We start from the raw sequence: 16,577 nt of genomic DNA, 5'->3' as shown, positions 1-16,577 counted from the left end.
TAGAGTTCCATGTTGTCATGGCTCTGTAGTACTGTGGAATAGAGTTCCATGTAGTCATGGCTCTATGTAGTACTGTGGAATAGAGTTCCATGTTGTCATGGCTCTATGTAGTACTGTGGAATAGAGTTCCATGTAGTCATGGCTCTATGTAGTACTGTGGAATAGAGTTCCATGTAGTCATGGCTCTATGTAGTACTGTGGAATAGAGTTCCATGTTGTCATGGCTCTATGTAGTACTATGTGCCTCCCATAGTCTGCTCTAAACTTGGACTGTGAAGAGACCTCTTGTAGGCATGTCTTGTGGGGTATGCATATGGGGTGTCCGAGCCGTGAGCCAGTAGTGGGGTGTCCGAGCCGTGAGCCAGTAGTGGGGTGTCCGAGCCGTGAGCCAGTAGTTTAGACAGACAGCTCTGTGCATTCAACATGTCAATACCTCTCATAATTACAACCCATAACCTTGTCAAGGAAACACACCAGGGCCTCAAGCCATCTGTTCTCTAGCACGCGGTTTTCCTAAACACAGTCATGGGGTTCCCCCCTGGGAGCACGTTTTGGTTTTTGTTCCAGCACTACACAGCTAATTCAAATAATCAAAGCCTGAGGAACTGGTTATTTGGATCAACTGTGTAGTGCTGGAATCAAAACCCAAAAATGTGGGAACCACGGGGGGGGATATGGCAGCTGCACAGATCTTTGACTTCGAAAACAAAGCAGAACCCCCCACCCCCGTGTCTCCTTATTAAAATCAGCCACTTAGATAACTAACAACAAACCAAATACACAGCTGGAGACTATAGCACATCTTAAGACAGTTATAAGATACGAAACATTTAGTAGTGAATGACTTCACCTCAGGTGCACCACACAACACTCACTGATATGACGAACAACACTACAGACTCACCAGCTCACGCTGTTCTGGGGGAACTTTGGTTCATAACGACTAATAACGTGATGTGTCGTTAATCTCCTTGCGTGTTGCACAAGTAGACTGCAGGTATTTACTCAGCGTCTACAAAATATTAAAATCTATCGAAAAACTCAAAATAAAATGATTTCAACTAAATTTGACGGTTTATGAAATCCATCCTGTGGGTAATTTCAATTATACCCTGGTACACAGCCCAACCCAACTCTCTAGGTGACACCACAGAGAGAGGCAGACACCACAGGGAGAGAGAGGACAGAGGCAGACACCACAGGGAGAGAGAGGACAGAGGCAGACACCACAGGGAGAGAGAGGACAGAGGCAGACACCACAGGGAGAGAGAGGACAGAGGCAGACACCACAGGGAGAGAGAGGACAGAGCCAGGCACCACAGGGAGAGAGAGGACAGAGGCAGACACCACAGGGAGAGAGAGGACAGAGGCAGACACCACAGGGAGAGAGAGGACAGAGGCAGACACCACAGGGAGAGAGAGGACAGAGGCAGACACCACAGGGAGAGAGAGGACAGAGCCAGGCACCACAGGGAGAGAGAGGACAGAGCCAGACACCACAGGGAGAGAGAGGACAGACCCAGACCACACAGGGAGAGAGGGAAGAGCCTAAACAGGCTGAGTCTCAATTCTCCAACCTTGTTTAATCCACTTGAGAAAATATGCAAGTGTACACGAGAAAAATGGGGCTGCAGCCCTAAACACTCAATGCAACCAACCAAGTCCATGATTGTCAGCTGATTAGTAGAATCAGGTGTTCAATTAGGACAGCTGGAAACCAAACCCTGTATGAGGGCTGCTATTGAGGAGGCTAGTTGGTCACCATTGTCTTAAGGATCAAAACAATTCACACGGATGGAAACTGCTGAGGGCCAAAAACAGTTTCACTGAAAAATGCAAAAGACAAAATCCCCTGCTAGGGTGAAATGAAGGTTAACTAATTAAACAAAGAATATCATCGACATGATTAGTCTCGGTGTGTAAAATAAAAAAAAGTGGTTCATGTGAATCTGACTCCGAGCTAAATCATGTAACGGCAGCAATCCAACGACTTTACTGCAAGATGACACTCAAGTCTTGAGAAATAAACAAAACACTGATATTGCAGTTACCATGACATCCTTTATAATAGTACGCTGGTTACCATGACATCCTTTATAATAGTACGCTGGTTACCATGACATCCTTTAAAATAGTACGCTGGCTACCATGACAGCCTTTATAATAGTACGCTGGCTACCATGACAGCCTTTATAATAGTACGCTGGCTACCATGACAGCCTTTATAATAGTACGCTGGCTACCATGACAGCCTTTATAATAGTACGCTGGCTACCATGACAGCCTTTATAATAGTACGCTGGTTACCATGACAGCCTTTATAATAGTACGCTGGTTACCATGACAGCCTTTATAATAGTACGCTGGTTACCATGTCATCCTTTATAATAGTACGCTGGTTACCATGACATCCTTTATAATAGTACGCTGGTTACCATGACAGCCTTTATAATAGTACGCTGGTTACCATGACATCCTTTATAATAGTACGCTGGTTACCATGACATCCTTTATAATAGTACGCTGGTTACCATGTCATCCTTTATAATAGTACGCTGGTTACCATGTCATCCTTTATAATAGTACGCTGGTTACCATGACATCCTTTATAATAGTACGCTGGTTACCATGACATCCTTTATAATAGTACGCTGGTTACCATGACATCCTTTATAATAGTACGCTGGTTACCATGACATCCTTTAAAATAGTACGCTGGCTACCATGACATCCTTTATAATAGTACGCTGGTTACCATGACAGCCTTTATAATAGTACGCTGGTTACCATGACAGCCTTTATAATAGCACTCTGGTTACCATGACATCCTTTATAATAGTACGCTGGTTACCATGACATCCTTTATAATAGTACGCTGGTTACCATGACATCCTTTATAATAGTACGCTGGTTACCATGACATCCTTTATAATAGTACGCTGGTTACCATGACATCCTTTATAATAGTACGCTGGTTACCATGACATCCTTTATAATAGTACGCTGGTTACCATGACAGCCTTTATAATAGTACGCTGGTTACCATGACAGCCTTTATAATAGTACGCTGGTTACCATGACAGCCTTTATAATAGTACGCTGGTTACCATGACATCCTTTATAATAGTACGCTGGTTACCATGACATCCTTTATAATAGTACGCTGGTTACCATGACATCCTTTATAATAGTACGCTGGTTACCATGACAGCCTTTATAATAGTACGCTGGTTACCATGACAGCCTTTATAATAGTACGCTGGTTACCATGACAGCCTTTATAATAGTACGCTGGTTACCATGACAGCCTTTATAATAGTACGCTGGTTACCATGACAGCCTTTATAATAGTACGCTGGTTACCATGACAGCCTTTATAATAGTACGCTGGTTACCATGACAGCCTTTATAATAGTACGCTGGTTACCATGACAGCCTTTATAATAGTACGCTGGTTACCATGACATCCTTTATAATAGTACGCTGGTTACCATGACATCCTTTATAATAGTACGCTGGTTACCATGACAGCCTTTATAATAGTACGCTGGTTACCATGACATCCTTTATAATAGTACGCTGGTTACCATGACAGCCTTTATAATAGTACGCTGGTTACCATGACAGCCTTTATAATAGTACGCTGGTTACCATGACATCCTTTATAATAGTACGCTGGTTACCATGACAGCCTTTATAATAGTACGCTGGTTACCATGACATCCTTTATAATAGTACGCTGGTTACCATGACAGCCTTTATAATAGTACGCTGGTTACCATGACAGCCTTTATAATAGTACGCTGGTTACCATGACAGCCTTTATAATAGTACGCTGGTTACCATGACAGCCTTTATAATAGTACGCTGGCTACCATGACAGCCTTTATAATAGTACACTGGTTACCATGACAGCCTTTATAATAGTACGCTTGTTACCACGACATCCTTTATAATAGAACGCTTGTGACCACACACACATGTAAATATTGCACTTGGGGAAAAACATCTTAAAGTAGAAATAGAATGAAACAGAACAGGGATTCTATTTTTGTTCTATTATATAGTGGCCACGATAGTAGACGTCGATCAAGTGCACAAGGCTTCATGTGTGGAAAAATAACATTCACTGAGTAAAACATGGAATAATCCTCCTCACTCTCAGGTGTTACTGTCAAGTTCAACACAACTAAAACCATATCTTTAGGCTACACTGCAGGTTATTACACTGTGCACGTTCTGCCTGTGGACATCTGTTCTACAATGTGCCAGCAGAGAATTGTTTTATTTTACATTTATTTAACTTGGCAAGTCAGTTAAGAACAAATTCTTATTTACAACGACGTCCTAGGAACAGTGGGTTAACTGCCTTGTTCAGGGACAAAAAAAAAACAGATTTCTACCTTGTCAGCTCGGGGATTCAATCTAGCAACCTTTCAGTTACAGGCCCAACGCTCTAACCACTAGGCTACCCTGCGGACCCTACACTCTAACCACTAGGCTACCCTGCGGACCCTACACTCTAACCACTAGGCTACCCTGCGGACCCTACACTCTAACCACTAGGCTACCCTGCGGACCCTACACTCTAACCACTAGGCTACCCTGCGGACCCTACACTCTAACCACTAGGCTACCCTGCGGACCCTACACTCTAACCACGAGACTACCTGCCGCCCCATGAATGAGACCGTTTGTTGGCATAATTGATCTCTTTCAGGCAAAGTAACGCCTGGCATAACTCCGTATTGAGAAAGACGGAAAGTGTGTGGTGTTTCTTTCACCTCTATAGTGGCATCCAGTTTAAACCAGGCCCAGCTCCACTTCATCCCCGAATCCACCTGTTAAACCAGGCCCAGCTACACCTCATCCCCGAATCCACCTGTTAAACCAGGCCCAGCTACACCGCATCCCTGAATCCACCTGTTAAACCAGGCCCAGCTACACCTCATCCCTGAATCCACCTGTTAAACCAGGCCCAGCTACACCTCATCCCTGAATCCACCTGTTAAACCAGGCCCAGCTACACCTCATCCCCGAATCCACCTGTTAAACCAGGCCCAGCTACACTTCATCCCTGAATCCACCTGTTAAACCAGCTCCAGCTCATCCCTGAATCCACCTGTTAAACCAGGCCCAGCTACACCTCATCCCTGAATCCACCTGTTAAACCAGCTCCACTTTATCCCTGAATCCACCTGTTAAACCAGGCCCAGCTACACCTCATCCCTGAATCCACCAGTTAAACCAGCTACACCTCATCCCTGAATCCACCTGTTAAACCAGGCCCAGCTACACTTCATCCCTGAATCCACCTGTTAAACCAGGCCCAGCTCCACTTCATCCCTGAATCCACCTGTTAAACCAGGCCCAGCTACACCTCATCCCTGAATCCACCTGTTAAACCAGGCCCAGCTCCACTTCATCCCTGAATCCACCTGTTAAACCAGGCCCAGCTCCACTTCATCCCTGAATCCACCTGTTAAACCAGGCCCAGCTACACCTCATCCCTGAATCCACCTGTTAAACCAGGCCCAGCTCCACTTCATCCCCGAATCCACCTGTTAAACCAGGCCCAGCTACACCTCATCCCCGAATCCACCTGTTAAACCAGGCCCAGCTACACCGCATCCCTGAATCCACCTGTTAAACCAGGCCCAGCTACACCTCATCCCTGAATCCACCTGTTAAACCAGGCCCAGCTACACCTCATCCCCGAATCCACCTGTTAAACCAGGCCCAGCTACACTTCATCCCTGAATCCACCTGTTAAACCAGCTCCAGCTCATCCCTGAATCCACCTGTTAAACCAGGCCCAGCTACACCTCATCCCTGAATCCACCTGTTAAACCAGCTCCACTTTATCCCTGAATCCACCTGTTAAACCAGGCCCAGCTACACCTCATCCCTGAATCCACCAGTTAAACCAGCTACACCTCATCCCTGAATCCACCTGTTAAACCAGGCCCAGCTCCACTTCATCCCTGAATCCACCTGTTAAACCAGGCCCAGCTCCACTTCATCCCTGAATCCACCTGTTAAACCAGGCCCAGCTACACCTCATCCCTGAATCCACCTGTTAAACCAGGCCCAGCTCCACTTCATCCCTGAATCCACCTGTTAAACCAGGCCCAGCTCCACTTCATCCCTGAATCCACCTGTTAAACCAGGCCCAGCTACACCTCATCCCTGAATCCACCTGTTAAACCAGGCCCAGCTCCACTTCATCCCTGAATCCACCTGTTAAACCAGGCCCAGCTACACCTCATCCCTGAATCCACCTGTTAAACCAGGCCCAGCTACACTTCATCCCTGAATCCACCTGTTAAACCAGCTCCACCTCATCCCTGAATCCACCTGTTAAACCAGCTCCAGCTACACCTCATCCCTGAATCCACCTGTTAAACCAGGCCCAGCTACACCTCATCCCTGAATCCACCTGTTAAACCAGGCCCAGCTCCACTTCATCCCTGAATCCACCTGTTAAACCAGGCCCAGCTACACTTCATCCCTGAATCCACCTGTTAAACCAGCTCCAGCTACACCTCATCCCTGAATCCACCTGTTAAACCAGGCCCAGCTACACCTCATCCCTGAATCCACCTGTTAAACCAGGCCCAGCTCCACTTCATCCCTGAATCCACCTGTTAAACCAGGCCCAGCTACACCTCATCCCTGAATCCACCTGTTAAACCAGGCCCAGCTCCACTTCATCCCTGAATCCACCTGTTAAACCAGGCCCAGCTACACCTCATCCCTGAATCCACCTGTTAAACCAGGCCCAGCTCCACTTCATCCCTGAATCCACCTGTTAAACCAGGCCCAGCTACACTTCATCCCTGAATCCACCTGTTAAACCAGCTCATCCCTGAATCCACCTGTTAAACCAGGCCCAGCTACACTTTATCCCTGAATCCACCTGTTAAACCAGCTCCACCTCATCCCTGAATCCACCTGTTAAACCAGCTCCAGCTACACCTCATCCCTGAATCCACCTGTTAAACCAGGCCCAGCTCCACCTCATCCCTGAATCCACCTGTTAAACCAGGCCCAGCTCCACTTCATCCCTGAATCCACCTGTTAAACCAGGCCCAGCTACACTTCATCCCTGAATCCACCTGTTAAACCAGCTCCAGCTACACCTCATCCCTGAATCCACCTGTTAAACCAGGCCCAGCTACACCTCATCCCTGAATCCACCTGTTAAACCAGGCCCAGCTACACCTCATCCCTGAATCCACCTGTTAAACCAGGCCCAGCTACACCTCATCCCTGAATCCACCTGTTAAACCAGGCCCAGCTCCACTTCATCCCTGAATCCACCTGTTAAACCAGGCCCAGCTCCACTTCATCCCTGAATCCACCTGTTAAACCAGGCCCAGCTCCACTTCATCCCTGAATCCACCTGTTAAACCAGGCCCAGCTCCACTTCATCCCTGAATCCACCTGTTAAACCAGCTCCAGCTACACCTCATCCCTGAATCCACCTGTTAAACCAGGCCCAGCTACACCTCATCCCTGAATCCACCTGTTAAACCAGGCCCAGCTACACCTCATCCCTGAATCCACCTGTTAAACCAGGCCCAGCTACACCACATCCCTGAATCCACCTGTTAAACCAGGCCCAGCTACACCTCATCCCTGAATCCACCTGTTAAACCAGCTACACCTCATCCCTGAATCCACCTGTTAAACCAGGCCCAGCTACACCTCATCCCTGAATCCACCTGTTAAACCAGGCCCAGCTACACCTCATCCCTGAATCCACCTGTTAAACCAGCTACACCTCATCCCTGAATCCACCTGTTAAACCAGGCCCAGCTACACCTCATCCCTGAATCCACCTGTTAAACCAGGCCCAGCTACACCTCATCCCTGAATCCACCTGTTTAACCAGCTACACCTCATCCCTGAATCCACCTGTTTAACCAGCTACACCTCATCCCTGAATCCACCTGTTTAACAAGCAACAACTCATTTTCACCTAATTCTCTCCTTCTGAAAATGAACCACATACTTCTGAGGGAAAACATCAGTTCACAGATAGTAGTTAGTTCGTTACCATTCACACCGATTTCCAGGGTCCAGTAAGCAACTAACGCGTTATAACTTGATGAACGGCAAGGAGTCGTATACCAGTTAATACTATATTGAATTGGTTAGGTTACTAACGTCAGCTCATCTGATGTTGTAACGTTAGCTGTCTGACTTTATGAGCCTGCTAATTTTCACACCATAAACTCTATTATTTAATAAGTTGGCTAATGTTGCTCAACATTTCTCTGGCTAGCTAACGGAGAATTCGATCCCGCTAGCAAGATACTTCACAGTGCCAACAAAACTTGTTCCACCACACTGTCTCCCTCACCTCAAACTTTCCAAATGCCAGGTGTTATTTCGGTTACAGGTCATGAAGTACTGCTTCATCACCTTCTCACCCCCCCCCCGTCTCCGTCTCCGTGGTCAGGCTTCTGACCTACAGTACCTCTTCGTTATGGTTCAGGGGACGCGCTGCTGTGAGTTAACTGGCAAACTGTCTTTCAGAGCGCAGGCTGATGCTGTAAATAGTAAGTTGGTCGTCTCTTCTCTCTCCAATCGCGTGCTGCATTCTGTTATGTAAAACGATTGGCTGAGCCTTGGATACAGCCAGTATTGCTCCAAACACTCATCACTCATTCACATACAGCCAGTAGTGATCTAACCCCCCTCCCCTACAGCCAGTAGTGATCTAACCCCCCCCTACAGCCAGTAGTGATCTAACCCCCCTACAGCCAGTAGTGATCCTCCTCCCCTACAGCCAGTAGTGATCCAACCCGCCCCCACTTACAGCCAGTAGTGATCCAACCCCCTTACAGCCAGTAGTGATCCAACCCCCTTAAAGCCAGTAGTGATCCAACCCCCCTTAAAGCCAGTAGTGATCCAACCCCCTTACAGCCAGTAGTGATCCACCCCCTTAAAGCCAGTAGTGATCCACCCCCTTAAAACCAGTAGTGATCCACCCCCCTTTAAAGCCAGTAGTGATCCACCCCCCCTTACAGCCAGTAGTGATCCAACCCCCCTTACAGCCAGTAGTGATCCACCCCCCCCACTTACAGCCAGTAGTGATCCACCCCCCACTTAAAGCCAGTAGTGATCCAAACCCCCCCTTAAAGCCAGTAGTGATCCAACCCCCCAAAAAACTTCTACACAAATCACATAGGTCACCTATTTTGGATTCAAACCTGTACATTTGGCCAAAAGGTGACTAGTTTGCATCTCTGAATTCATCGTCGGACACTTTCAGTCCACATAAAATGCAGAAGGGCTAGAGTCCATAATGACACCATATTCCCTATGGCCTCCGGTCAAAGATAGCGCACTATTGTATGTAGAGGATTGGGTGCCATTTGGGACGAACCCCTGAAAAAGACGGGATGTGAAACAGACTTACGGTAGTGAGCAATGGCATTACTCTCGAAAAGACAGAAGCCGTCGTCGCCCTGAAAAGCTGGTACCTGTTGAGGGGGACAGTAAAAACAAAACAAATTCAGTCATTTATTTGGATGAGTTTGAGTCTGTTTCCAACACCTGTATCTAGACGGGCGACAACAACCATTTTGTTTTATTTATGGGAAAATCCAGCATTGATATGAAACCCATTGTTCAATCTAGCTTGGGCACCAGTCTGTGCCATACCTTGCCGTGTTTGGCACGACGAGGAGTGGATATGACAGCAGATCTGGGATCAGGCTAAGTTAACATAGTCTGTTTACGTCTGATGCTCAGGGTTAAAAAGCTCAATAAAACTTCATTATTATTTCAGGTGAAGAAATTCAAAAAAAAAATCATCATTGCATCATACAAACTATTTTATGGAATATAAACCTACAACCACAGACAATACAAAATATTATCGTCCAAGTTCAAGGATGTGTACACAGTAAAGCAGGTAGCCTAGCGGTGGGCCAGTAACCGAAAAGTCGCAGGTTCAAATCCCCGAGGTGACTAGGTGAAAAATCTGTCGTTGTGCCCTTGAGCAAAGGCACTTAACTCCCAACTGCTCCTGTAAGTTGCTCTGGATAAGTGCGTCTGCTAAATGACTGAAATGGAAACCATGGAAACCATATACCAAGTCGCACCCTATTACCTATATATAGGGTCCTGGTAAAGTAGTGCACTGTGTAGGGAATAGGGTACCCATTTAAGACGCATCTCATTACAAAAGGGGATGCTGAAACTCACCTTGCCCAAGGGGAAGTTGTTGAGGAAGGCAGGGGTACGGTTTGTCTGTCCGAAGGTGAAGGCGGGGGCGCTGCTGGCCACCTTAAGAGAGACCAGATGATACTTAATTCATCCTAAAGGGAAAATTAGACTGTGTTTACTCAGGCAGCCCAATTCTGATTTTTCTTTTCTTTTTTTTCTCTCCCAATTATGGACAAAATAGCTGATTGGTCAAATGACCAATTAGTGGGAAAAAGATCAGAATTGGGCTGCCTGTGTAAACAGAGTTAGTTTGTCATCCTTACAGCTGCAGTAAAAAAAAACTATAAATACATAATTTAACAACAAAACACAGGACAATAAGAAAAAAGACATATGATGAAGGCAGGTTTAAACGTGTAGTACCTTGAGGCGTGCACCGCTGTACTGGGCTGCAATTTGAGCCTTGAAGGCTCTCCAGTTTTCTGGATACGTGTACAGAGTCTGTGGAAGGGAGAAGAGTTTTTTTTTTAAACACAACTTTATTAAAAAATGGCGGAGGAAAAACCATGTACACAGCAGTGCTTCTAGATCCAGGTGGTGGTGGTTTAGGCAGGAACTAGTAGAAGCTACACAACTATGGGGTTCTACCAGTAGGCTATGTAGGGTATCCAATCAAAAACACCTTTTAACCAATAGGTCAAATAATATAACAAAAGTAATTGAGATTTTACCCTTGTATGATTTGTGTGACTTAAATCAATGGGGGGGGCAGAGAGAAATAAAGTGGTCAACAACAAAAATAAATCTGGAAAATAGCATAGCGTCAGCGAGGCTGGGCTAGAGTTAAATGGTGAGCCTGTCAGTTAGCCTTAACTCGTCATCTTTCTTCCTCCAATCCCACAAACATAAGAGGTAAAATATACTAAACAAAATTATTAACAGACAATAAAAAAAAACTGGCAACAGCTCTGGTGGATTCCTGCCGTCAGCATGCCAATTTTAAACTCAAAATTTGAGACATTTGTGGTGTGCATCAAAACCGCACATTTTAGTGGACATTATCTTGTCGGCAGCATAAGGTGCACCTATGTAATGACCATGCCGTTTAATCAGCTCCTCGATATGCCACATCTGTCAGCTAAATGGATAATCTTGACAAAGGAGAAATGCCCACTAACAGGAACGTAAACAAATGTGTGCACAAAATTTAAGAGAATTCCGCTTTTTTGGGCGTACAGAAAATGTCTGGGAACGTTTATTTCAGCTCATGAAACATAGGACCAACACGTTACGTTTACATTATTGTTCAGTTTAACGTTAGTTAGCTGGTCACAAGTAAGCTACCAATAGACTCCGGATGGCAATATGTTGATGCTTTGATTAGAACATTAAAGTCCTAAATATGCCATGTATACATACGACTGCGATGAAATATCATTCATTATTCGTCACGAACTCTGAAGAAACCCAACGTGGCATAAGGCACAGAAAGAGGCGTCATTTAACCACCACCCAAGCTATTATGCTGCATCGTCAAGAAAGACTGAAAAAGGGGTACAAATAAACACGGCAATGACGTTTAAAGGGCATAAATATTTCAGATGCACTAAAAGATAGCGGATAAGTGGATGGATGGGGCTGATATTGTACAGATGGTTGTTAAAACGCAAGTATAAATTCTGTGACAAAGGCATCTCTCCAGTTCACTCACCCCTGCCGCCATCTTTAGGACGAGAGAAAGAACGTGGACGCGCACCAGTGACGTATTTACTGCCAGTTCGGGCGCGTCGCTGTAACCAGAGTTTGACTGAATATAAATCATATTTTGCCCAAATAAGAAAATATGGGTAAACATTTACATTTAAACAATAAAATGTATTACATTTTTCTAAGTAGGTTTCAATTAATGTGATGGATAACTCCGTATCCTATTTGTTGTGTGCATTGTCATTTGAAAAAGCACAACACATACAAAATGGAGCAAACCAAGGCAAAGCATATTTTACAATGACAGAACACTCAAAGGAGACAAGGTACACATTATTTAAAAAAAAAAACCAGTTTATTTCAGTTCTCAAGTTGTCGAAATACAATATACAACAGCAACTGAAGGGTAACTCAGAAGACACAGTAGCATTTTAAATTGTTTATTTTTTTATACCTTTATTGTACTAGGCAAGTCAGTTAAGAACAAATTCGTATTTTCAATGACGGCCTAGGAACAGTGGGTTAAATGCCTGTTCAGAGCAGAACGACAGATTTTGTACCTTGTCAGCTTGGGGATTTGAACTTGCAACCTTTCGGTTACTAGTCCACGAGGCTACCCTACGACAACAACCACCTGCTTATCACCAGGCTCTGTGGTTTCAATAGTATGCATTCATACTGTGTCAAAGGATCATTGATCCTTCCCCAATAAGTACAGAACTTGACTATGTGCAGCAATACCACATGATCAACTTGGAAAAATATTTGTATTGACAATACTGTATTGTAGGGGCATTTACACGAAATATAAGAGATGTAGGTTGATAAACCACCGTAGCACTGCAGGGACATCAGCTGACAAGACCTGAGAAACAAAATAAAATAAAATAAAAATGACAGATCAATTATTTATTTGACACCCAATGAAAGAAGACTAATAACGTCAACATACCCAGGTAATCGTCCATGAGGGATCCAATGGCAAACTGAAACAGAAGAAATAAATTATTCCAAGTTACAACTTGCAGGTCTCTTCAGATAGCTAGCGGTGGCTTGCAATCGGCGAGGATTTTTTTTATTTTACCTATCAGGTAGCATCCTTAGTTTATGGTGATTTGACAGTGTACTCACTATGTCGTTTTTATCCACTCTTGTTCCCACGATTTTCAACCGAATCTCATCATCCTGTTGGATTACAATGTCCTAATGTGGAGAAGACAGAATCCTTAATAAGAGGACATGTATCCATGTTACCTAAATATTTATTTTACAAATGACGACCACATTTTTTTTAGTGAAGAGGAGGGCTAGTTTTAGTGTCTTACCTCATCAGTGGTCTTATAACAGGGAGGATTTGAGTTGGGGTCAAACTCCATCTCTGAGGGAATGGACTGCAGAAACAGTAAGTAACCACATTGACATTTATTAAAGAGTTCCTGAATAAAACCATTCAACCACTAAAAGGAGACATTTCCATGTGGACCTACGTGACGAGAGATGAAACAGGACATGGGGCCGATCTCTGTGAAAAGGCCAACCTGAAAAGAATAGAACATCTTGGATAAATTTCAACACACCATGAAAACAATAAGATATTTTCTTGTCAATCCTTATTCAGATGTTAATGAGATCAAAGAAGATTGGTGTGTGTCCCAAATGGCACCCTATTGGCTCTGGTCAAAAGTACAGCACTTTTAAAGGGAGGAGGGTGTTCTTTTTTTTTTTCTTACTCCTTCCACTCATATTTTGCATAATGCTTCTGATAGTTAAATTAACTATCCCATTCTTTCAGATCGCACAACGCCAGATACAGGTATCAGCTTATGGACACTCAGATGATCTTTCCACCATCCTCTGTCATTTATCCATTGATTTCCCCAGAAATATGTCCACATCTCAGCCATGTACCGTCTTCCACTGTCCCAGTTCACTGAACTACTCCAGTGTCTTGTCAGCATACAATGGATTTATGCAACCTCTAGTTATTCTCATTAGGACATCATGTAGGTCTAGGTACAGTAAATGTTGTGTATTTTTTTGTACCTAGAACATTGAATTAATTTGACCCCCCACAAGTTTAATTTTACCTTTATTTAACCAGGCAAGCCGGTTAAGAAACAATTCTTATTTTCAATGACGGTCTAGGAACAGTGGGTTAACTGGTCTAGGAACAGTGGGTTAACTGGTCTAGGAACGGTGGGTTAACTGGTCCAGGAACGGTGGGTTAACTGATCCAGGAACGGTGGGTTAACTGATCCAGGAACAGTGGGTTAACTGATCCAGGAACAGTGGGTTAACTGATCCAGGAACAGTGGGTTAACTGATCCAGGAACAGTGGGTTAACTGATCCAGGAACAGTGGGTTAACTGATCCAGGAACAGTGGGTTAACTGATCCAGGAACAGTGGGTTAACTGATCCAGGAACAGTGGGTTAACTGATCCAGGAACAGTGGGTTAACTGATCCAGGAACAGTGGGTTAACTGATCCAGGAACAGTGGGTTAACTGATCCAGGAACAGTGGGTTAACTGATCCAGGAACAGTGGGTTAACTGATCCAGGAACAGTGGGTTAACTGATCCAGGAACAGTGGGTTAACTGATCCAGGAACAGTGGGTTAACTGATCCAGGAACAGTGGGTTAACTGATCCAGGAACAGTGGGTTAACTGATCCAGGAACAGTGGGTTAACTGATCCAGGAACAGTGGGTTAACTGATCCAGGAACAGTGGGTTAACTGATCCAGGAACAGTGGGTTAACTGGTCCAGGAACAGCGGGTTAACTGGTCCAGGAACAGCGGGTTAACTGGTCCAGGAACAGTGGGTTACCTGCCTTGTTCAGCGGCAGAACGACTGATTTTTACCTTGTCAGCGCGGGGATTTGATCTAGCAACCTTTCGGTTACTAACCTGACGCTCTAACCACTAGGCTACCCTGCCGCCCCTACGCTCTAACCACTAGGCTACCCTGCCGCCCCTACGCTCTAACCACTAGGCTACCCTGCCGCCCCTACGCTCTAACCACTAGGCTACCTGCCACCCCTACGCTCTAACCACTAGGCTACCTGCCGACCCTACGCTCTAACCACTAAGCTACCTGCTGACCCAACGCTCTAACCACTAGTCTACCTGCCGCCTCTACACTCTAACCACTGGGCTTTATTATTAACCATTGGACATAAGAAATGTAAAAACAACCAACAAATCAAGTGATTGCAATTTTGGAAATCTGTTCCAAATTATTCTCTCGCATAAGATAGATAGATGTACGTCATGCAATAAAATGCTAATTAATTACTTAAAAATCATAATGTGATTTTCTGGATTTTTGTTTTAGATTCCGTCTCTCACAGTTGAAGTGTACCTATGATAAAACAATTACAGACCTCTACATTCTTTGTAAGTAGGAAAACCTGCAAAATCGGCAGTGTATCAAATACTTGTTCTCCCCACTGTGTGTGTGTAATATATATATATATATATTTAAATCGGTCCGCGGCTGAATCTAGCTGAGGATCCCTGATAAAGGGAATACGTTTCTGCTTGGGACGTAGCCTTCGTTCCCTTACCTTGTTGACCTGGGTAACCACGGCATCTACCACCTCGCCTTTGAATGGACGGAAAACGATAGCCTTGTACTTGACTGGGTAAAGCACAAATCCCCTGCCTGGTTGGATGACACCTGCACCAATGTTATCAATGGTGGTCACCGCAATGACAAACCCATATCTGGAACAGAGTCAAGTGTCATTAATTAAGTGAGCAAGCAAATCAACTTGTTACTGGTCAAAACAACCTACCCAGTTTTGTGAAACTGTCAAATGTTTAGTCTTTATTCTACTTTGAAATTTAGCCTGGAGTCCACACTGAATCTCACTACACTCAGCAATACTGATTTATCGGTTCCAGGCTAATGAAAGGAAAGCCGCCCTGGCACAATACCACTCACTTTCCTGTGCATGTTCCCTCCACTTCTGTGAAGAGCTTCTGTTTCACAGTGTTCAGGAGATTGGGACCAAAGTACCGAGGGTGGAGCAGGATCTCATGCTCCAGGGAAATCTGTGAATTATATATGTATATATATGTTAGTGTACAGTTTGTTTTACAATAGTACTAAATTACTGTACCTGAATAATTGTACTGTTTATTGTTGAGAATGCTAGCACTTTCATTAAGTCTAAGTAACGTAGATATCTGATTCATAGCTGCTTTTAACAAACGAACATCACCAGACAGGTATAAACCCGTTAAATATGCAGAACTATTATGGACGTTGATTTGTTTTCACTTTTGGCAACAGTTAGTTAAGAGAGCAGTTAGCTATCCAACCGGTTAACAAAGCTAGCACTAGAGATAGCATAGTTAGACATGGTGATGCATGTTATCGTCACAATATCATACAAATCTAACTACTACTTACATGATAAAACATTTTCCCGCTCACTCTTCCTTGACTGTCGTCTTCTGTTTAATTTATCAGAAAATATCGAATCGACTCTAAATGATTAAATCCAGCAACAAATCACAGGAAACTGATGTTTAACTTCCGGGAAAAAACACTTTTACTTCCGGAGCAGAAGACTTGTGTGACGTTGGATTTCAAAATAAAAGCCCTGTGTAGCTTTCATCACCTTAAAACAGACTGGATCATGAACACATGAGCTTTTTTGGTCCCAATAATGTGATCACTGA

The 16,577-nt window shown here is 44.4% G+C and overlaps 2 protein-coding genes, 1 long non-coding RNA gene and 1 other non-coding gene across 7 annotated transcripts in view; all 4 read right to left on the bottom strand.

The window, feature by feature from the left end:
- LOC118380265 (elongation factor 1-gamma-like) overlaps positions 1-11,966 on the bottom strand; it is a 28,642-nt gene extending 16,676 nt beyond the window's left edge. Inside the window, 4 exon segments of the mRNA XM_052487370.1 lie at positions 9,431-9,494; positions 10,222-10,302; positions 10,606-10,683; positions 11,894-11,966. Coding sequence (XP_052343330.1) covers positions 9,431-9,494; positions 10,222-10,302; positions 10,606-10,683; positions 11,894-11,905 — 235 coding nt within the window. The 5' untranslated portion in view covers positions 11,906-11,966.
- On the bottom strand, positions 4,004-8,668 carry LOC127913850 (uncharacterized). 4 transcript variants are annotated; one of them, XR_008086972.1, is made up of 3 exons: positions 7,242-8,668; positions 6,036-6,808; positions 4,004-5,520 (listed from the first exon to the last, which is right to left on the bottom strand). It is a non-coding gene; the product is annotated as an uncharacterized LOC127913850 (long non-coding RNA). The 4 variants fall into 4 exon arrangements; XR_008086973.1 differs by having other exon boundaries at positions 4,004-6,117; positions 6,399-6,808; XR_008086974.1 differs by having other exon boundaries at positions 4,004-6,281; positions 6,440-6,808.
- Positions 9,757-9,836, bottom strand: LOC118379484 (small nucleolar RNA SNORD36). Its single transcript, XR_004824653.1, has one exon. It is a non-coding gene; the product is annotated as a small nucleolar RNA SNORD36 (small nucleolar RNA).
- Positions 11,967-12,313: 347 nt separating the features above from the next.
- On the bottom strand, positions 12,314-16,460 carry polr2g (RNA polymerase II subunit G). The gene is made up of 8 exons (XM_035766495.2): positions 16,306-16,460; positions 15,835-15,944; positions 15,455-15,614; positions 13,377-13,427; positions 13,215-13,280; positions 13,021-13,092; positions 12,842-12,875; positions 12,314-12,754 (listed from the first exon to the last, which is right to left on the bottom strand). Exons 1-8 carry the CDS (start codon positions 16,315-16,317, stop codon positions 12,741-12,743), a joined length of 519 nt encoding a protein of 172 aa, XP_035622388.1. The 5' UTR covers positions 16,318-16,460; the 3' UTR covers positions 12,314-12,740.
- Positions 16,461-16,577: the final 117 nt, after the last annotated feature.

This window comes from Oncorhynchus keta, chromosome 30 (genome assembly GCF_023373465.1).
Source record: "Oncorhynchus keta strain PuntledgeMale-10-30-2019 chromosome 30, Oket_V2, whole genome shotgun sequence".
Lineage (NCBI taxonomy): Eukaryota > Metazoa > Chordata > Actinopteri > Salmoniformes > Salmonidae > Oncorhynchus > Oncorhynchus keta.
Note: the sequence above shows the minus strand (reverse complement) of the source record. Positions and strands in the feature narration are given on the sequence as shown.

Coding starts and splice junctions, on each gene's coding strand:
- polr2g (XM_035766495.2), bottom strand. Junction 13,428..15,454: donor TGGTTACCCAGGTCAACAAG/GTAAGGGAACGA, acceptor TATTCTTTTCAG/GTTGGCCTTTTCACAGAGAT. Junction 13,281..13,376: donor CCTGTTTCATCTCTCGTCAC/GTAGGTCCACAT, acceptor CTGTTTCTGCAG/TCCATTCCCTCAGAGATGGA.